Source organism: Python bivittatus, unplaced genomic scaffold, assembly GCF_059951505.1.
Source record: "Python bivittatus isolate LINGU-HERP-01145 unplaced genomic scaffold, Pbiv_v1 ctg000480_np1212, whole genome shotgun sequence".
Taxonomy (NCBI): Eukaryota; Metazoa; Chordata; class Lepidosauria; order Squamata; family Pythonidae; genus Python; species Python bivittatus.
The window spans coordinates 43366944-43389224 of record NW_028277075.1 but is presented as its reverse complement, the minus strand read 5'-3'; the positions used below and the strand labels follow the sequence as shown (position 1 = coordinate 43389224).

At 39.1% G+C, this 22281-nt stretch overlaps 1 protein-coding gene across 1 annotated transcript; it reads left to right on the top strand.

Annotated features, from left to right (window-relative positions):
- Positions 1-16408: 16408 nt before the first annotated feature.
- On the top strand, positions 16409-20961 carry SMIM38 (small integral membrane protein 38). The gene is made up of 2 exons (XM_088145084.1): positions 16409-16489; positions 19663-20961. The coding sequence occupies exon 2, from the start codon at positions 20275-20277 to the stop codon at positions 20404-20406; it is 132 nt and encodes a 43-aa protein (XP_088001210.1). The 5' UTR covers positions 16409-16489; positions 19663-20274; the 3' UTR covers positions 20407-20961.
- The last annotated feature ends 1320 nt before the right edge of the window (positions 20962-22281 follow it).

The window sequence follows — 22281 nt, the reverse complement described above, 5'->3', positions numbered from 1 at the left end:
TCCTGAAAAAGATAAGCAAGATCAGCCTGGTTAGAGGTTGTATTAGCTGATCAGATTTTCATTTTCCTTCCTCCTATTCCTCATTTCTTTGGTAGCATCCAACTGCTTTCCCAATGGGGGAAAAAAAGTTTTCTCTATTTCCTTTGGTTTCTTCCATTATCTGCTAGAACTTTATTAAGAAGGGCATATAAGAGCAGCATGGAAGGCTCGGTAAAAATTTCCAACACAATCCCGTACATGCCTACTCAAAACAAACAAACAAAGAAACAAACAGAATCCCATTGAGCTTTTTTCTGAGGAGCTGGGCATAGAATAGTAGAAGTTGCAAGTAGACAATGTCCCATATGTAGTCAGCTCAAAGAATTCTGAAATGCTGCCCTTTTTGAGAATTAAAAAGCAGCTGCTCTTTCTGTGATCTCAGTTCTCCACTTCGCCTAAGAATCAGAAAGCAAACCCAGAGACCGATGCTGGAAACTGATAGCAGTCTTTTCAGGGAATTGAGGGCAGATTCTGGTGTCCCCTCATTCCAACTGCCTTGGTGGTGAGGCTTAGGGTCCATCAATGGTTGAACCGACCTGTCAGTGAGGCAAAAGAAACACTGCATGCAGTGCTGTCTCTCAAAACTCATTGCCCATCCCATCGATGCCCATGCCTCGGACAGCATTGCTCTTGCACATCTTGTGCCCATGAGGCTGGTTGGGTGGGGGCGGGGGCAATGCACTGATTGTGACTTTTAAAGAATGGATACATTGAAATTCCTCTCATTTTGAAAAGGGAACTTTTCTGTGTCTCTACTAGCTCCAACGAGACATTTTTGTACTTTGGAGCCAAGCTAGGGAAAAGGGTCTCGACAAAAGGCTAGCCAGGAAGCCAGTGTCAGATCCTGCTGCCACTGAATATAATTTGCCTCTTGGCACCCAGGTCTTGCAGCTGCCAGGCCCTCTCCTTATGCGGTCACTGGGGTTGGCGCGGAGGCAACAGCAGAGAGTGGAGGAGGGCTAGGCAGAGCACATTCATCACTGCCAGGAGTGAGTGGAGGCAGTGCCAAGGAACTATGTAACCAGGCACCTGTGCCAATTTGCTCAGTAATTGGATTGCTATTTGAAAAATTAACATGGTCTCTAGAACCTTTGCATTTTCTGTGCAAAGTTTTCAAATGGCAGAGGGAGCGGCAAATGAGGAGGGGGGTGCCAAGCAACTGCTTGGCAGAGGGCTGGGGAGAGGGAGGGGTTGATTTAAAACACATGCACACACACAAACCAAAGTCATTTGGTTATCTTCCAGAATATTATAAAGCTGCTTCTGAATCCACTCGACCGTGCTGGCAGATGTGAGAGACAAAGGACGAAATACAGCATGCCGGAAAGCTGTGATGTTACTGCTTACTTGAAGGAGTAACTGGCTTCCACACTGTCATTTTCCAGCAAATGCAAACATGACAAGTGACACAGGCAAAGTAGGAGAGGGAGATGCAATATGAAGTGCAGAGTCTGAAGTAGACAATTATGATACAGTCTCCTGTCATTATGTATTGAAGTCCCAAATGGCACTTCAGCCAGGAAAGTTTCAATTGTACTACCAGTGACCACTTGCAGATCTGCTGATTTTCAGAGAGATGGAGGTGGCATGAGAGAGATATTAAGACATACTCCTGCATTTCTTTCTCCTCTCCTATCCCTGGTTGTATAAATATAAATATTTATAAATATAAATATAAAGCAGCTGTAATGCCAGTTGTATAAGATTTTATTAGGACTGTAACGCTTGTGCGCCCCAGCATGGATTTATATGAAAAGCGGTGTATTAATTTTAAGGCAAAGCCATCAAACCTGGATAAGTCTTTATGACTTTTGATATCAGTGGCCAGAGTGGGGGACAAGCAGAATAGCAAAACATAAACATTTGAGTTGAAAGTGCAAGCCGTGATGATGCTCCCAGTTGTTAACATCAGTACAGAAACTAAAAATCCTACAAAAGTCTTGGTGAATAAACATGGCGCTACCTATTACTGGGGGAAAAAAAGTTTTCTTTACTTTTTTTTTTAGAGAAGTATTCTCCAACCTCTAACCCAACCTGGCGCTCTCTAGTTGTACTGATACTGTAATTTCCAACCAAAATAGTTTTTATCTGAGATTTCTGGGAATTGCAGTTCCAACACTTTTGTATGGCAGAAACTGAAGAAAGCTAGACCTAAATCATGCTTCATTCAAATAGATTCCATGGCAGGGTACAATTCCTTTTAGAAACTCAAGACAACAACATTATAATATGCTAGGTAACAGTGTAGACACCAGGCAGTCTCTTTCACCTTTGGAAAATTTAACATGACTGCATTTATTCATGCACACATGATTTCATATAAGGTAAGGTTGTATGCAGAAATTAAAATATCAGGAGAGTGGAATTAATGCCTGCACATTGTGTTGCCTAATTTCTGCTAGTATAAAAGGAAAATATGACTTGTTTAATCCAGAGTGATAGAGTCTGTGTTCCTGAAATTGTGCCACCATGAAGACAGGACGACTCAGAAGCAAGGACTGAGAAGGAAGTGGGGAAGGAGGTGAGATTTCTGCCCCTAGATGGAGTATTCTGCACACAGGAATTTTTGACATTTTGGGAGAACATAGACAGCAATCTCTTAGGAAGCCCTGTAATCTTTCTGGTTTGAAATTTCCCCTAAAACTTACTGAAAATTCACTTTCACTAAGAGCTAAGACTTTTATTTTAAAGAAACAGGATTCGAGTAAAGTGTTTGTGCTGGCCCTTATGAATTGATGGGTGATGATATAGTCTACAAAATCAGTGTATAGTTTAGGTGGCATGTTGCCTAAATAAGAGATTATATTGCATAGCTATTGCAGAGGATTTTATTATTCCAGATGATCAGCCTCTGTCTCACTAATTTTCCGTGGGACACGGTAAGTCTTTAGAAGCTTGTGTTTGGTTTCTTTTCTTTTATCAGGTGAACAAAGAAAAGGTTGTGGTTAGTCAAATTCCTTTTTGTGATGGAGGACTCTTCTTCCTTATTGACACTGAAGCTCCCACCCACCACCTCCCAAGCCTCAGCCTTGCCTCCTTGACAGCTCAGTCCTACCTTCGCCTCTCACCTTCCTTGCTAGATACTGCTTCTTTAGCAGTGAAGGCTGCTTAGCAGTTTGGAAGGAGGTCTGTTCTCTCCCAGGCCATACAAACCTGCAAGGACTAGAAAAGAGGACCTTTTGCACATCTGCTTTTTACGCATCCAGTAGAGCATCAAAGAGGGGAATTTGCTCAGCCCTGTCACCATGAGATGCTCAGGCATTTCTCACTATGAGATAAATCTTCAAGCCCAACTCACTGGAGGCAAGGAAAAGAAAAAGAAAAGCCAAATATTGATCCAATGTTCTTGCTTAAGTGTAAACTCCAAAGGCCCTGTGAGCGTGCCCCTGTGAGCTTTAAGAAATGTTATTACTACTATTACTACTACTAATGATAATAACAATAATTACAAGCTCTTATAACTATTATTTAAGAGCCAGTTTGGTGCAGTGGTTAAGGCATCAGGCTAGAAACCGGGAGATGTGAGTTCTGGTCCTGCCTTAGGCCCAAAGCCAGCAGGTGACCTTGGCCGAGTCACTCACTCTCAGCCCTAGGAAGAAGAAGACTTCTTCTAGCAAGCCACTTCTGAAATCCTGCCAAGAAAACTGCAGGGACTTGTCCAGGCAGTTGCCAGGAGTCAACGCTGACTTGAAGGCGCCCACACACAACTATTATTGAATTTAGGTTGAGGAATATGTGAACAGCATTGTCCCTGTTTGTGGGGTTCATCTTTAAAGGGCAAAAATGCATCCAGCAAAACCTCAAACACTTTTCAGTTTCCTAAAGGAGTAAAATTCAGGCAGATACCAAACGGTGTAATTGGGCTTTTGAAGTTTCATTGGCCTCTTCGGTTAAATAAGGTAACAGGCTAGGGCACTTTGACACCAGTGCTTTGCACTACTTCAGGACTGGCTCTGATTGATCTCACAGTATTGTTAGTTTGGGGAGGTGGTTTGATTTCTGCTTTCCTCTGGTGTATATGAAAATGCAGCAAAACCGACTTTTTAAAAAATTCTCCTGAATTAAAAAAGAAGATTCACAAGAATCCCCCACCCTCAATTTATTGGTCCTCTTGCCTCACCCCAGTTGCTGAGCTCAAACTCCTGGAGCTTATCTCTTGCTGTCTGGATTGTTTAGAACTTCTGTCCTTTAGTTCAGCTTCTGTAGTAACATACAGTCACGGTTACGGCTGCTGGGAAAAATCACCTGGTTGCACAATTGCTGGTATGCTTCTAATTCATCTTCATAATTTACCGAAGTTTTAAATGCAGCGGAGGAAGGGTGGCAGGGTAGCTGGGAAACTTTAGGGGTTTTCATTGCTCTTCATATTTTTCATGATCAGTTTGCCCGTGCATAGTAATGTACGGAGTCATTACATCATAGTAATCGTTCAGATCAGTAAGCAAAGTACCAGACGAATGCATACACGTATACGTACCACAACACATTGAGTTGGGAGGGCTAGCCACTTATTTCTTCTTTTCTGTGGAGTGGGGAAGGAGCTTTTTGTTAATCCACAACTGGAGGGTGTTTTGAGGTGGGGAGGTGGGACACTGATTGAATGATTCTTTGCCCTCTCCTGTTGATCAGCTGGAGAGAAAGAGGGTAATGCTGATTAACTCATGCTATGCTCTGTGTATTTTCCATGGATTGAAGTCCGCTGAAATGCTTTCTGTGTGTGGAAACACTGGTAGTGTGGAAGTGTGCCCAGTAACCAATAGAAGGAGCTTGTGATTGTCCATAAACATGGACAAGTTTTTAGAATAAGTCTCTTTCTTGTATTCCCCCCAATTTCCTACCATTTCACCCCCTTTCTGAGTCCTTCCTTCCTTCCTTCCTTCCTTCCTTCCTTCCTTCCTTCCTTCCTTCCTTCCTTCCTTCCTTCCTTCCTTCCTTCCTTCCTTCCTTCCTTCCTCCCTCCCCTGCCTCACACACAGTGCCATACCTCACACATTTGCTGCTGCTAACCCCAACCTGCCAGCTCTTTCTTTGCACTGTGCTAGGCGCCCTTTGTTTTCACAGCCTGGCAAGCCTTGCAGCTGTTGTCCGAGGCCTGCTCCTCCAGCCTGTGATCAGTCAGCTGCAAAATCTTCTCTGGACACTCAGTATTCACAGCTCTAATCGGGCCAGCGGACTGTTTCCTCCTCTCTTGCAGTAAATCTTTATCCCTTGCTCCCTGCTCGTCAGTTAGTGGCGCCAGCTCTTTGGGCTGCTCTATTCCTTTCCCATCCTTTGCCGCAACGTGTGCTCTGAATGCTAACATCAGCCTTGTTTAGACTTGCTGCTGACTTGAAACTGTGATCCGCAAGTTGGAGAGATCCAAATCCTTTTCTCTTCCTCTTCTTCCTCCCCTCCCTGCCCCATCCTTACAGCAATTCTTTCTCTCTCTCTCTGCTCCAAGCAGAGAAACGTTCCAAATGGATTCTCTTTCCTGATTTCATACTTTACCCATATAAGTTAATTACATGATCGTCTTTTCATTTTTCCCTCAAGAAAGGCTGCCATTCTCTGGACTTTAGAGTCTTTGGGCCAAAGATGAAGATAAGCTTGGCTGACAGATGCAATAACTAACAGCAAGACATCCCTACAGGAAACTGGCACAAACTGAAACTGGTCCACGTGGCCAAGTTGATTAAGAGACTTCATTGTTTATAACTTAAGTGTCTTGAATTTGATTCACACATCTTCTCCGAGGCAGGAAAGTCTGCATGCTAATTTTTGAAGTATTTCCCATCCCTTCAGTCATTTCTGACTTTTTAATGGGTGGATCTTTTCTTACATACCAAAATGGAAGGATGGCCCCATTGCGTCCAGACACTTACCACCTCAAAGGCATTCATTTATAATCCATGTTCCTTCTAAGTTGTTAACAAAGTCATTTTACTCCTACAACAACTGTATAAGGTAGGTTTGGTTGTCCAAAATCCACCAGTGACCAATTATTTGAAGCTAAACTTAGTTTTTCCATATCCCAAACCATAGAGATTGCCATTATATCACATTGGCTCAGTTATGCTAATATGTCATAACTTTAAGCTTAAAATATGGAACACATACTTATTTTGAGCAAGTTTTTTTTTTTATTTAGGGTAGCTTGAACCATCATCATTGTAGTATACCTTCTGTCTCTATTGCTGAAATTCTTCTTTTTTTTTTTTGAGGCAGTGAAACATTAAAGATATGTCTCCATTGCTTTATTCTAAATTAAAAATGAAACAACTATTTTGTGTTGCTTTGATTTCTCACAGTCTGGATAGCTAATAAGTTTAACATAATACAAATGTTATGGGGGAGGGGGGAATGATGCATACAATGAAGTCTTAATTATTGAATTACAGGTAGTCCTTGCTTAGCGACAACAATTGGGGCCGGCAACTCTGTTGCTAAGCGATGTGGTCTCTAAGCGAAACATCATGTCACTGCGATGGGCTTATGATAAGCAGTTGTTAAGTGAATCACTGTGGGTCGTTAAGTGAGACATCATGTGGCAACGACTTGAGATTTTACCGCCAGATTCTCCATTGACTCTGCTGATTGGAAGCTGATTGTGAAGTACGCAAATGGTGATTACATGACTGTGGGACGTTGCAATGGTTATAAATGCCCACTGGTTGCAAAGTGCCTGAATGTCAATCACGTGACTGCGGGGACACTGCAGTGGTCATAAATGCAAGGACTGGTTGTAACATTACTTTTTCAGCACCATTGTAACTTCAAACAGCTGCTAACAGGGCAGTTGTTAGTGAGGTCTACCTGTATGTGCCCAGTCTAGTTTGTTATGATGGCCTTTCTCAGGAGCAGAATTCTAGAAAATTGCACATCTTATCCAAGATTCATTCCAGCAATACTAATATCAACATGATACATGAAGCACCACAAATTATACATGCAAAATGCATCATTTAAAAAAAAGCAAGCGTTCTATATTTCCTCATAGATTTCCTAACTCATAGTACTAAGCTGAAGTTCATGATACTGGGTATTTTAGTTCAGATAGGCATAATATTGACCATCTAGTTATTATCATAATATTGGATTTATATTGCTCAGTTATATTTTAGTCTTATGAAAATCAATGGAATGTAAGTGGTCACAGTTCTCTCATTGACACACACACACATACATACATACATACATACATACATACATACATACATATAAATAAAATCCCCTCTCACCCCTATGGGTAATATGTGTCTTCCTCAATCTTGGGTCTTCTACCAGAGGCCTGGGAGTTTGAGGGTTCTGCACAGTACCTTAGCTGTTCCTAGCACTGCACTCTTCTGGACAGAGAGCTCTGATGTTGTTCCTGGGATCTGTTGGAGCCACTTTCCCAGCTTAGGAGTCACAGCTCTGAGGGCTCCTACCACCACTGGGACCACTTTGGCCTTGACTTTCCACATCCTCTCTAGTTCTTCCTTCAGGTCCTGGTACTTCTCCAGCTTCTCATCCTCCTTCTTCCTAATGTTGCACCACTACCTCTATCACCACCGCTGTCTTCTGGTCCTTGTCTACTACCACGATGTCTGGTTGATTGGCCGGTACCTGCCTGTCCATGTAGGTCTGGACGTTCCACAGGATCTTAGCACCTGTTATTCTCCATGATCTTCTGTGGAATCTCCCATCTGGACTTGGGAGAGTCTAGCCCATGCACTGTGCAGATGTTCCTGTTTGCATCTTACACCCTGCCACTATAACAGTAGAATGTATGTATGTATGTATGTATGTATGTATATGTGTGTGTATGTATGTATACTGTATATGTGTATGTGTGTGTGTGTATATATATATGTGTGTGTATCCATCCATCCATCCATCCATCCATCCATCCATCCATCCATCCATCCATCCCTTTAATTTTTAAACAGTAAATTACCTAGTGCATTAACATTTGTTGGAGTTCTAAATCCAAGGGCATGACCTGTCAGCACTTCATGACCTAGTGACCACAAGGGAGAGAGTGGGGTATAAATAGAGGATTAAGGATTTACTCTGTGTCCTCTTTTTGTCTATCAGAGCTTGCTATTCTGAGGTCTTTCCTTTCTGACTTCCTTCCCAGGAACACATGCACAAAGCACATGCTCTTGGATGCTCCTCTTGGTAGGATGTAGCTAGATGCTAGATTTTGTCTTTCCTCATCATGTATATTTCCTGCAAATAAATCTCTCTCAATATAACTAAAGCAGTTATAAAACCTGCTTTAGTAGTTGTTCAGGTTGGATTCCTGCTTACATGCACATAGAGAACAACAATTCTTCAACATTCTTCAGCAAATGGGAAATTAAAATTTTAATTTTAGCAAGAACTCTTGTTTAGCTCTGTCTGCGTAAGGCCACATTTCTTGGGAGTTAATAAGCCTTTTAAACTCAGTGTGGCTCCTTTTGGGTAAGCATTCAGATAGAGTGGCAATATTTTCTATGTTTGAAAAGCTGTGATTTGTGCTTGCTTAATGTATCTGAGATATTTTGCCTGATAACAGTTCTATCCTCTTAGGTATTTAGATGCAGTCCTAGGAATACACAATCATATTGAATTCAGTGGGATTTACTTTTGAGCAGAAAGACACAAGGATCTTTTTTCTGGAGGTTTGTTAGTTTGGGCCAGCTGTTTGAATTGTTGCCAGCTTCTTAAACTCACAATATTTCACGGGCCATCCAGGAATTTAGTAACCAGAAGTCTAACATTGTATACCTGGTAAATTACCCCTGTCTTCTGATATTGTTATTACTTATTAATTATATAGCAGTATCCATGGAATTAAAGGATAGGCAATTTGCATATCCCTCAAGCCACTATTAAGCAGGCTCCTGGGTGGTGTCTACTCGAAGGGGCTTACAATCCAATGCTGCAATGCTTTTTTTCCCAACAGTTTTTGGAAAATACATTACACTGCTTTCTGTACTTTTATGGTCAATTTTAAATCTTGTTGATTTTATGTTTAAAAGTTACTGTTGCTTTATGTTTGATCCATTATCCACTGCTTTGGTGGCTTCTGCAGGAAGGCATCATCATCACCATCATCATCACCACCACCATTGTAAGGCTTTTTGTCAGCTGCCTAAAACTAAACGTGATTCTTTTTTTCAAGCATGGCTCTTAGAGTTTGCATTAGCAAGATTTACTGAGATGAATGAGAAAGGGTTACAAGAGTTCCAGCCACTGAACTACGTTCTATTTAAAACCAATATAGCCCTGTGGACATTAGGACAGAGAATTTGTTTTCTTTTCAGCAGTGTTCCTATGATCCAATGAGAAGGTGGGTCTTTTAACAGATAACGGAGAAGCTTGTAGCTGACTGTTTACATAACAGTCTCCTGAAACTTTATTGGCCTGGGAACCAAAAGTTACCATTGCCCAGTCATTAACTGAAATTGACTAAGGGTTCTTAGTTTGTATTCCAATATTGATTTTAAATTTGCTTTTAATTTGTTAAATTTGAGATTTGTGTGGTTTTAATTTATTATATTCTCAGCCAACCTGGCCATTGGTACATGGATGGCAGAAATTCAGAGAGTTTATCATTCCCAATACTTTGTGAAAGCACTGGATAGGGAAAAGTTAGTCTAGATATAACCACAAAATGAGAAGAAAATGATTTTCTCAAGATGACCAAGTTTTTCCTAATATATTTCAGAACCTAAATACATATGCAGCTGGAATCTATGTTCTGATAGTTTCAGTATAATCATAAGTGCATATAAGTTAAAAAAGAGCTTGTATGTCATCTAGTCACAGACACTGCCACTAAGCCAGGTCTCCCCAGCTTTTCAGTTTAGGACCTTATATTTGTCACTGTTGAACATCATCCTGCTGGATTTAGCCCAACATTCATGACTATTAAGGTAATATTAAATGGTGATTTTGTCTCTAAATTGTCAGCCAGCCCACTGTAGTATGGTATTATCACATCACTTTGATAAGCATCACATCCATTCTATCCTCTACTTCATTTGTAATGTTACTGAATAGTACTAGGCTATGAAGGTCAAGGCAGAACCCGTTTGGGTAAGGTAGCTCAATGAGTTACAGATCCAATAGTCTTCTTTGGTTCCAGAATGAAAGAAATAGGAAGCAAAATTGCATGAGGCCCTTATCTACAATTTACATCAGCATTGGAACATCCTGGAAACCCTAATGTGCCCCCTTGATCACGCAATACTGGCTTTATCCAGGTCCCACCCATTAATTTCATGTTGATCCCCCTTTTCCAGGAAACAACTAGTTTTTCCTGGTAAGAGCTGCAGTGTTAAAACTTCATTGCACTTTTTTTCCTTTTGAGGAAGTGTCTTCATGTGACAAGCCCAGCTTTGTTCAGTCATTATTAAACCTGAAGTCAGTGCCTGTATCTTAGAATGGAGGATAGGAAATTCATTCCATTTGCTGTTCCTCAGCTGATCAGCATCCTTAAAATATTCTCTACTCCCCCCCCCCCCAAGAAAATGCATTTAATTACCTGGCAAGATAGTTAAGAAAGGGACATATCACTCTACCAGCAAGATATTAGAATGATCTAGAATGACTGAGTTATGTTAAGGATTCCCAGTGAGGAAAAGCTGTTTGATGTGACTCTGTTTCTTTTTTGCAATATTTATGGAGCATGTATGCATTGCATGCACATTTAGTCCTAAAGGGATAAATATAATACAAACGTATTTCTATTTATTTATACTTTTTTATAAAATTGCTCCTCCCCAAAATCATATTAAACCAATTAAGGAACAAATTAACAAGCATACTAAATAAATTAAAATAGAGGAAAAAATTTCAAAACCCCAAAGCAGAATTATATTTAAAATTACTCAAAACTCAGATAGGATAAATATATTTAACCCTTCTTAAATATAAAGAAACAATACAAAATCTCCTCCTTGGGCAGAAAGCTCCATAGCAGTGATGTGAAAAGGCCCAATCCTGTAGTCTCCTCCTTCTTGATCCATAACAGACCTTAACTACTGGTAGACTCATTCCAGAAAATAAAATCCTGTAGTTTTCCTGGTGACAAACTACTTTAAGTTTTCATAGGTAAGAGCCAGCAGGACAGAGTATAAGCCCATGCACTTGGTATAGGACTGAATGCTTTAGCTCACGTGAGAAGCAAACTGGCTCTGCCCCATTTTGCAATAGCTGTGCTCTCTGAGTACTGCTCAAGTGCAGCTCTGCGTAGAGTGTATTGCAATGCTTTGACTGGAAAGGGATCACAAATGGATCTAATTAGCAGATCTACCTTCTGTGGAAAAGGATATAACCAGCCTGAAGGTAGGCAAAGGCATAGGTGCTCTTGACCACAGGATCCTCCTGATCCTCCAAGAGGAGTCCTGGCTTCAGAAACATCTCCCAATTTTTTAGTGTCATCCTTCAGAGGAAGTGCAACCCTTTCCAGATCAGGCTGTACCTTCAAATCTCAAGTTACTTTGCCTTTTATGCTTCTGTGTTTTATGGATTGTTCAAGACGAGAATTTCATATCCTCCAGATTTCCTAAGGTTGTGTGGGAGTTTAGCAGTACTTTGCTTTGTTTATTCACAAATGCTTGGCTAAGGCTAAGGCTAAGCTCACTAATTATGAACTCATAATTTAAGGGAATTTATGAATGGATCCATATGATCGCTCTTCCTCCATAAGCCTTCAGCAGGATTTTGTGTCACCCAGCTTGGAAGGGAGGAAGCACACAGGATTGGTAATTGGATTTTCCTTCTGGATGTTTCTTTAATCAGTGTTTTTCTCTCTATTGTCAAGTCCCCTCATTTTCTCCAAATAATTCTTGGTTGGTATGTGTTTAGCATGTTGATATTTGTGCTAAGATTTTGGCCTGATGATCACTTCCCTTTTTTATGTTTTTTTCAAAAATCACCTAAGTGCCTAAATGCATAGAATTCCCCTTGCATTCTAAAAATAACATGTCTAATAGTGGAAGACTTTTCAAAAGGCTTGCTTTGGCTTCTTTGAAATTCGGAAATATAATCTTGCTGTAAACTAACCACTTCAGATTCCTCAATCAATGAAAGATGGTCCTGTTCATCTGCTGTTCACAAGTCTGAAGGTCATCATGAAAAACGGGGAGTATGGACTAGGCTCATTGGGGAAAAAACAAACTAAACCAAACTCTTGTCTTTAGATTGTCAAACACCTTAATTATCTACAACCAGAAAGTTGCTTTTGCCTGTAAAGTGATAGAGTATAGTTAAATTTCAACTACATCATTGGTTTTGACTGTCTTCAAAGAGAACAGAGAAAAATTATTCAGACATACTGTTTCCCCTCCAGATCAAGAGAGGGGGCTTGTTCCTTGACAGTGTTTCTGGTTAGCAACTTGATCTCACAAAGCAAAGTTCTGTATTATTTTCCATCTCTTGATGGAGACCAGCAATGTAATTGAAACGGTTTCTTTCCTTCTGCTTTCCTTTCCATGTGAAGCATAATATTAAAAATACTACATCTGTTAACAGAGAAAAAAACCCCATCAGCAATTGCTGTGGGGCAAGCTCTCTGGAAGTTACAGACTACTGATTCTCTCCCTTCATGTGATAGATATATTTACATATTATGGAAAGGAAATATTTTACCAGTTCCGGTGTAAATTTGGACCTGAAGAGGGCAAAGATGCACTGGATCCAATCTGGATACCTCTGTTGTATTGCTGCTTCTTTAATGTAATTTTAAATCAAGAGCTTATTTTCCTGAGCATACATGGCTATCATGTAAACTCAACAAAAGGTTGACGTTCTTTTAAGGAGCCACTGATAGACGCAACTTAGATATTTAGCCTGGCTCCTTAGCGGGTTACCTGCTTCCAATCTGAATCCCTGCGTGCCTGTAGTGTGAACACACACAAACACATGCACACACACACTTTCTCTTTATTACTCTTCCTGTCTCCTACCATGTATCATTTTTTTCTTTCCCAGAATGCCCTGGATTTCTGTAAAAAAGTATTCAGCTGTTTCCAGTTCTTGAATTTTGCTACTGTATGATATCAGAGCTTCATATGATTCCTACTGATACACTGTATAAGGGGAGTTTGAATGAATAATTAACACCAGCTTTAGCGCTTGTTACATTTATTTCATAAACAGAGTTGAGAAATAGCCACTCTCCTAGTTCAATTAATTCAGCAAAAGGGTTAATGAGGGCTATCTGATGCCTTTGCAAAGCAATCAGCCCAGCCCTGCTATATAGAAAACTCACAAAACTTTGGCCCCCTCATGACAGTGAAGTTCTCATCACAGATTCCAGAGGCATTTTGTCCCCTGCTCAAAACAAACTATCAGATAATTGTAATTGTTTTCATGGTTTTAATTACTGAAATTGTTTGCTGCCCAGAGTCACTTGGATTGAGATGGGTGGCTATAGAAATTGCATACATACATACATACATATATACATACATACATACATACATACATACAATAATAGATCCTGAAGACTTCTGTAAAAAAAAAAAATCATAGCTGCTTATCAGTCTATAAAAGGTTACCAAATCATTTCTGAAGCTCTGAGACTCCAGCAAAGAGGAGGCAGGGTCTTGGAGAAGATGGAAGGCAGGATCCTTCTTCCCCCTTGCTTTTCACAGTCCAGTGCAAAAAAAGGGGCAAAAAAGCTGCTGAATCAATAATTTGGAGCATAATAATGGCTTAGAGGGAAATGTGAAGCTTCTCTTTACTGATTGTTCCACTTCTGAAACTTGAAGTCTTTGAGGAAGTTGTTGGAATAAGATACAATCATCTTTGTTTAATCTGCATCTTAACCTGGAGATTAATTAGTGTGGTTTTATCTATCATGACCTACTGAGCTGCTGGCTAAAATAAAATTTGAACTGAGAATCTTCAGCACTGAACTATAAAGAATTTTCTCTCTGCCCAACTCTCACAGAAAACATTATTATTATTGTTGGTCATACAGTCAGCCAGATGTTTAGACTGGATCTGGCATTTTTATCCACCTATCAAGTCCTTGTTTGATGGTGTTAGAGGTATTGTCGCAGGATGTAAGCTGTTCCAAGTAAAGCGGCCTTTTATTATTATTATTATTATTATTATTATTATTATTATTATTATTATTATTATTTTGCATCCGCATTAGTGTTACTAGAATTAGAACCTATTACATACTGTATTATCAAATCATGGTGAAGGGGGGACTAACATATCTTGGGCTATATCTTTTGATCCTGAAGTATGATACACCAACAAAAGTGTATGGGGAGATTTCCACAACTATCTGAAATAATACAATAAATTAAATTAAAAAAATAGGTAAAATTACCTGACTCTTGCCTGCTTCTATTATACACTTTCCTGTCATTTAAGAGCTGTATGCCAGTGTGTTTTCTTAGCAGTGGAAGCATTTCCTCATCTGCCTCCTTGAGCTAAGGACCAAAGAATCTCTCATAATGAAAACAAATGCGGAGGTTTTTCTGTTGAAGCCTTCCTAGTGAAAACTACATTTCAATTTTATTAAATTTATACCCCACATTTATATAAGCAGAAATGAACCTAACTTAGTCCTATTGAAGCCTACTATGATTAATACTTGCTTTTAGATCATTCTTACATAGCACCAAGTGAATGTATTAGCATTTGTTGGTCCATTCCAACAAATCTGAATTTGTTGTTCAAAATGATTTGAAAGATGGATAATGGCTAATAAGTTCAAAGAGATCTTTTAAGTGCGATTTTTAGTGGCAATAGAAATGTAAATCATAACTGGAAAAAATTCTGATAAAGAATAGTCTCTAGAATTTCAATTTAGCCATCATTTGTATTAGATTGTGTTTATTGGGCAGCCCTCTTTGTTTCACTTTCCTTCTCTTATACAAGTAGTATAGCATAGAGTGCACCTACTTCAAATATAATGAAATTTCTCTAGAATCTTCCTTTTGATTAAGCCCTTCTTGTTTTCATCCTTGGCCTTCCCTTCCTTCAAGCAAACAATGCTGCCTTGAGATTTTTCTTCTAGGTTGCCTATAGCTTAGCTTCCTTACACCCCTTGACCTCTTGTGACCCTTTCCTTATGGGAGTTTTAATTCCAGACATACTGGCTATATTCACACAACATGGTTGACTGAGTCAGCTACTTCCTCCCTTTCCAGGTTAAACATTTATTCCCATGTGTCAGCAGTCCATGGTCACCAATATCCCAGTGAAAGACAGAGAGGCTAGTTTTGAGGTCATTCCAGATGCTGCAACAGAGGACACAATTGTCTGGAGGCCAGTGTTGTCTACAGAGTAAAAGAAAAAGAAGCAAATAATCTGTCACAGATTATGGATTATGATCACAGTTCCCTCGACTGTAGATGAATTGGGGAAGTTTATTAGCCCTCACCCCTTGCTTTCCCTATGTGGTTAATGACTGGTGGGATTAGTTCAGCTCCAAATAACCCTTGGGCTGTTTTGGATAGAGTTAATTTCATTCTGGCTTCCCTCATTTATTTGCTTGTACAATACACTTACCCCTCTCTTGATCCAACTAAGTGCTAGTTCTGCAAGATAGTCCAGACAAGAAGCACAACCAGGAGCACTAGCTCTATCTTTATTGTAAGGTTACGTTAACAGAATCTTGCAAGTCTGAAAGTATTTCCCCTCTCCTTTCCTTTTATTCTCTGGAAAACTAGGGAAGATCCCTTCTCTCCCAAGGTCATTCCCACATACCATTACACTAAGTGTTGTCATGTGAACAAGACCACTGCAAACTTTCCCTTTCATCACAATTCTGTGTTCCTTGTGCAACTGATCATACCTTGCATTGCACCACTGCAAAAACTCAGTGAGTTATTTTGTCATAGGCTTGGTGGCCACAAATAATAAGTGAAGAAACATTCCTGATAGTATCAAGTGATGCAATATAGAATTGGATACAAAGTAAAAATGTCTTAAAAATGTCTTAAGACAAACATTGGATAAAAATCTCTTATTCTTTTTCTCAATTTGGAAAAGCAACTTTGACAGTCTTTCTTTTAATTTTTGTCAACACATGATTGTTCCCTCTGTACTTTTGCAACCATTTTTGTTCTCTGCTCACTAAATAGCAAGCACATGCTCTGTGTCCTTCCAGCACAATGTAACATTGAAAGAACTTGGTAGATGCATAATCACCAAGGCTTAAATTGTTGACTTAGTCAACATTTCACATTTTGTCCTTTACAGATAAAAATCCTTAATTTGGCTTTTAACGGGAGTCATTTAAAAGACTATCTTGTTTTCACTTCATTGTACAGGGAATTGTGGGACTTTATGTAAATATTCTGAAATGAAATGCCTTTACCTTTCCATCCTGATAAATGGTCATGCTAAGGGATAAATATTGGTCATCTAGTTTTTAAAGGATCTGTATAACAAAACATTGACCTCCTATATTAGAGCAAAGAAACTTGCTTGCTCTCTGTTGCTCTCTTTTCCACTTTCCCTGACTCATAAAGTAAGTTAAATATCCAATTTCTTTATTCTTTCAATATTTTTCTGCAATTATATTTTCTTTAGTATTTATCTGGCTACTTATTTCTAATAAATTTAGAAAAAATTGTTATATAGTTTCTACTATTTACTAGGATATATCTGTGTGTGTGTGTGTGTGTGCGGTGTGTGTGTGTGTATATTGAAAAGGATGGAAATGTTTTATAAATAGTGAAATAAATGGTATATTATAGATTAATGACTTATATGTATATAAAGTGATATTAATATAGAAATAGTAGATACATTTTTTTTCTTGTATACTGCCCCATGATTTATAGTATGGAAGATTTTGCAGATGATACTAAACAAAATAGCAATATTTTTCTCTTCGCACTGTTTTCTTTTACAAATTGAAGATTACCAAATATGTCATTGTAATTTTTTAAGTCTCTTGGAGAGATTAACAATGTGATTAAATAATTGGGCTTGGACCAGGGAGACCAAGGTTCATGTCAATCATACATCATTGAAATTTACTGGGTAACTTGGGTTAATCACACTCTGTTAGTCCAACCTACCTCACATGGAGTGCTAGTCATGCCACTTGAAGATTCTGGAAAAAAGGCAGGACAGAAATCTAACAAATAAAAATAAATAGATAAAAATTAACAGAGAAGTTATGATGAAATTAATATTATGCAGATGTTACTGTTATGGACACAATAGCTACAATATTACTGGTGGTCTACAATGGAGGAACCAATTTCATTAAAAGACGCAAGCAACTATGTCATCTGGACTTGAGTAAGCATCAGAGTGTTCACAGAATTTTCATCTAGATGAGGAAGGGCATCCAAATCAGCAATATCCTCAGATCTGCTTTGATGGATCAGGATAATGATGTAAAACATGCAGCTGTTGCTCATGCCACAATGGACATATCTCAGTTTATGTACTGCTTAAATTAAAAATGGAGCTAAAATTCTCATCCCACATTGGCAAAGCACTATATAGTTAGTATGGAATGAAAGATATGAAATGAAAATCAACTTTGCATGTTAAAGACAATAAAAAGTAGTGACATAGACTTTACAGTATTGGAACCATATAGAAATCTAGGAATGATACAGCTGTGTTAGCTGTTCTGAGTTTGAAGTTTGAGTGATACATCTCCTTGGAAGCTGAGAAGGCTTATCGTTTCTAGGTATGAAAAGAGCAACAGATTTATAGCTTGAATAAAACTGAGCTTGAGAGAGATACAGAATGCTGTGAGCTTCTTGAGGTAGTGGCTTTCTGCAAGAGATCTGTTTTGGCAGTACCTGCAACTACTGATATGTTGTGGAAAGACTACAAAAGGCCTACTGACCACCCGTGCTCTCCCTTCTAAAGGGAACAAAATCCTTTGGATAAATGAGGTGAGCATAAATATGTGTATATATGGCACTAGTACTGTACTGTATGTGTACATGTACACACATACATGTATGTGTATACACACACTCACTCCTGATTCCACAAGAGAGATCCCTGTATAGTTGATGCAGAGGAAAGTCACAATAAGTACATGGTTGAAGTGTCAATTGTGCCTAGGAATGTTTCTTGTCCCAGGTTAGGGCATCTAGATATAAAAAGCATAGTACAATTAGCACCAGATGAGCCACAAGAAATTGACGACCTTCCATAAAACTGTTTATTGGATTTGGTTGAATGTTTGTGTTATATCATTTAATATTTGATTGTGGAAAAGTGAGTCTAAACTGTAGGCATCCATAAGTAGGATTTATTTATTTATTTCAAATATTTTTATACTGGTTTCTCAAGTGTTCATAGTGATGATAACCTCCTGCATCCTCAGAAAGGCAGTTCAATCTGAAGGCTTAATGAAATGAAAGGGAAAGTGACAATTTCCTTACCTCTTCTCAGGTTTGGGGATTATTGGCAACAAAGCTTCTCCCCTTAGCTGTTATCTTCTTGTGAAATAGATACTTAGGCTGACTTGACCTCACTTGGTGGGATGTAGTCCTATCTCCTGACTTAGAAGCTCAGAATCACTCTGGGGGTGCCTTGGAGTCTGAAAAACCACTTTGAAGAGAAAGCTTAGTGGTTGTCTCTGCACTGCTTTGGTGTGAGGTTAGAGCCCTCCTAGTCTCTGACTCTGAGGCTAACTTCTCACAACTTCTCCTAACGCTTAGCCATACAGACAGAGGATGCTACAATATGAGCCATTGGCAGTATCCCACAGGGGGTGAAGTCACTGAGACTCTAGGCACTACTAGCCTCCTGTGGCCTTAACTGTTTGGAGAGTATTTGCTGGAATAACAGTTTTTCTTTGGGAGAAATACTCCAACCAGCTGTTTCTGTTCTACACTGAGGTCTGTCAGCATCTTTCTTGGTGGCCCTGACATTACCTGACACACATGGTATTACTTGATGTGACACAGACCCCGCTGTGAATATTAGTGCTGTGACTCACTTTCAGTGCCAAAGTAGGAAATGGGTGTGTTAATATGTACATAAATATTTACTCATATGGTTCAAGGGCAACAAGCAGTGGGGGTGGGGTGGGGGTTGAGATACAGCAGTAAACCAGCGTAGGCATCCGATGCTGATGATGTCGGTGATGCTGATATCAATTTATATAGCCTCCCACTTGCTAGGGCAACTCTGGGTGGTTAAAAAGAAATTAAAAACATTAGGCAACAAAAAATAAAAATAAAAAGCAAACACAAAATTGTGAAATAGCTATGACATCTCCCGTCATAACAGGTCTGTCCCATTCTGATCTGTCTTTTCCTCAATATCTTGTTTCACCTCAAAGTAATTTGTTTAATTCCCTTTACATTTCCTTTAAAATTTATGCAGGTTTGTAGCAGTTTTTATGCCATTCAAAAATGGACAAGATCAATCCTCTTTAAGAATGTATTCTTCAAAGAATGTATTCTTTTGAACAGTTTTTATAAGTTTTTTCTCTCAAACTTGCTTTAACTTAGTGCCCCAAATGGATTTTTCTCCTCAAGGGAAAGTGAAATTTTTTCCCCCCAGGATTTGAGGTTGACATGGGTGTATGTGTGTGTGTGTGTTCTTCTTGGATGGGGCAGTGTGCTAATTGTTGACCAATGCATTTTGGGAAGTTTCTGTACTCTCATTTGCTTCCCCTTTCTTCTCCCTCCCTCCTTCCCTTTTTAATTTGTCTAGGAAAGGAAAAAGGAAAAAAAAGCCCTCCAGTGTTGTTTCCTGCAAAGACCGTTCTTATGAGCCCATTGGACAGTGTGGGGGGACTCTTGGAGTGATAGCTAATTAGCCAAAGAAAGGCCCTGATTGTCTTGAGGGGGCTGGAAAGTGCCGCGTGTGCTTCTGAAAAGGAGTAGGGAGAAGGTGCCTGGTTTCGCTAAGCAGCTGCTGCTGGAGATGCTTGGAGATTACATCAGCATTGGGGGAAAAAAGAGTTGAAAAAAAATCCAACTTCAGAGAGAGAGAGAGAGTGAGTGTTTATGGAGCCCCCCTATTTTTCCCCTTCCAAAGATCTTCTGACAATACTGTTATTGTCAATATAAGAGTTGTTAATTCTTTATGAATAGTACATGGGGCCTCTTGACTAAATAGTGTATTACATGTTCCAAATCTGTCAGCTGGACTCTTCTCTCACATGCTAGTGAGATCACTTGGAATGGAACAGCTCTGTCTGTCTGTCACACAGCACCAAATCCAACAACATTATATAATTAGATCAGCAGGAATACTGATAGGGTTAAAAACAGTATCTCTCTCCATCCCCAACCCCAGTGGCTTCTTCATTTTAGCTTAAACATGGAATCAAGCCTTTTGATGATTGTGCTAATTTTGATTCTATTAATGCGATTTATTTTATGGTCCTGCATCAGTGTTTATTTGGATTACAAACTGGCACAAAGATTTCCTGAAAAAAGGAAGGACTCTTGAAAGGGTTTATATGCATTTTCAATGATCCAGTGACACCTTTTTGAACAATGTCCTAGAAGAAGGTGAATTTTATCTTTAAAATGGGTGAGTTAATGGTCCCTTTTTTGTTTTGGTAGGATCGACTGAATATGTCTGCATGTTCAAGTGTGCATGTGGTATTTTTAAAGAGTTCTAGCCTTTAATAAGATACAAATTGCAAATTTGTCAAATTAAGTGACATTGCCTGTAAAATAGTTCATGAACTTGTTGCTGGAACAAAACTGTAACCATTTGCTACTTAATTGCTTCGGTCTGGCCAAATGTGACCTTGTTGTTGGAAGTCTGGGCAGCCAATCAGAGAATTCCAGTGCTGACAAGTCATATGGGATCACTTCCTTCTTGCTGGCCAAGCTGTTGACCTGCTGCTTTTGTCTTCAGTTATTGTCTGCATGTAAACATCAGCCCATGTCAACTTGAATCGTGAAGACTGGCATCCATCTGAAGAAGTGATTGCCTATATTTTTCAAGAACCTGTTCTTTAAAGTGGCTCATCAGAAATGTTTTTATTAAAATGAATTTCAGCGTTTGAGTCTAAAGGCTTGGCTTGCTATGTTCTCTTCATTTAGCTCCTTATTTTTAGGAACAGAATAATAGTTCCTAAAATAATAATACAAATTAGGTAACCTTGCATTGAATTGAACCAAAGGTCTATGCGGCCCAAGAATGCTAATTGCTGTAGTTCTGTGTACCACATTCTTGCCCTACTTTGCTAAGATCCTTTAACAAGGGATTTCAGAAATGGAAACTGAGAACACCTGGTTGCTGCCATTATGTATCCACTAAGATTTAATAGATCAACACTCCACAGAATTTAGCTCTATCTCTTTTTTTAAAAAAAAGAGCCAACAGAATTTGGTGGTTCAAATGTTAGGCCCAAATTCAAGTTTCATCCCACTACCACCAAGGAGCAAAATGTGTAACTTTAGGCTGGCCACTCTGAGCCCAACCCACCTCACAGGATTGTTGTTAAGTGATAAATGTCCTAAGCTTTCAGAGAAAGAGTGGGTTATAAATGCAGTGAATGAATGAAGGCATTGTAATTGACTATCAAAGGGGAATATACAGTATCTGCCCATCTTCCAGATTTCTCAAATTCTTTTCAGTTGTGTTTGACTACAAGTCTCAGAATCCTGATTGGATTCTTGAGGAAGGTTGTCTTAGATTATCTGTCTCACTGCTCCACTAGAGGCCATAAGACCTGCATTCTTTGTACCTGTGTTCCAGAGTGCAATGTCATACTAGTATGTTTTAGTAGTGATACTACATTGCAGTGCCCCTATTACAGTTGCATTATTTCACATCACTGGAAAATCATGGTTAAACAGCACAGAGGTTACTCTGTTTGATTTATTGCTATTATTACTGTCTGATTTTTCTGGCACAGCCGCTTATCTACTTGTATTAAACATACCATTGGGATAAGAAATGAACACTACAGCTCCGTGAAATTTCAAATCACAAACCATGATGTTACATAGTAGGGTAGCAAGACATACAGGATTCATCTTTAGCTATGGCAGCAAATTCCTACAGTGGCGACACAAAAAAAATCTGATATGCCATGAATCCCTTGGAATGTAGCTTGTGTGACAAATGCTCCTAAGTTATAGTTATCTAAATCACTGAATTTGCACACATTCTCCTTTTGTTCCTTCCATTCCATCTCTAGTCTTCTCCCTACTTCTCAAATACAAATACAGACAAAAAACTTTTTGTGCAGACTTTAAGAAATACACATACTTATTATACATTTGCATTTTTACTTGTGCCCCCAGACTCTGAAAAACTGGAAGAATACATGTAAAAATCAACTGATTTTCAATATTATTCTGTAAT

What these genes read in the sequence shown, in the direction of transcription:
- SMIM38 (XM_088145084.1), top strand. Translation starts at nt 20,275, where the DNA reads ATGGAATCAAGCCTTTTGATGATTGTGCTAATTTTGATTCTATTAATG.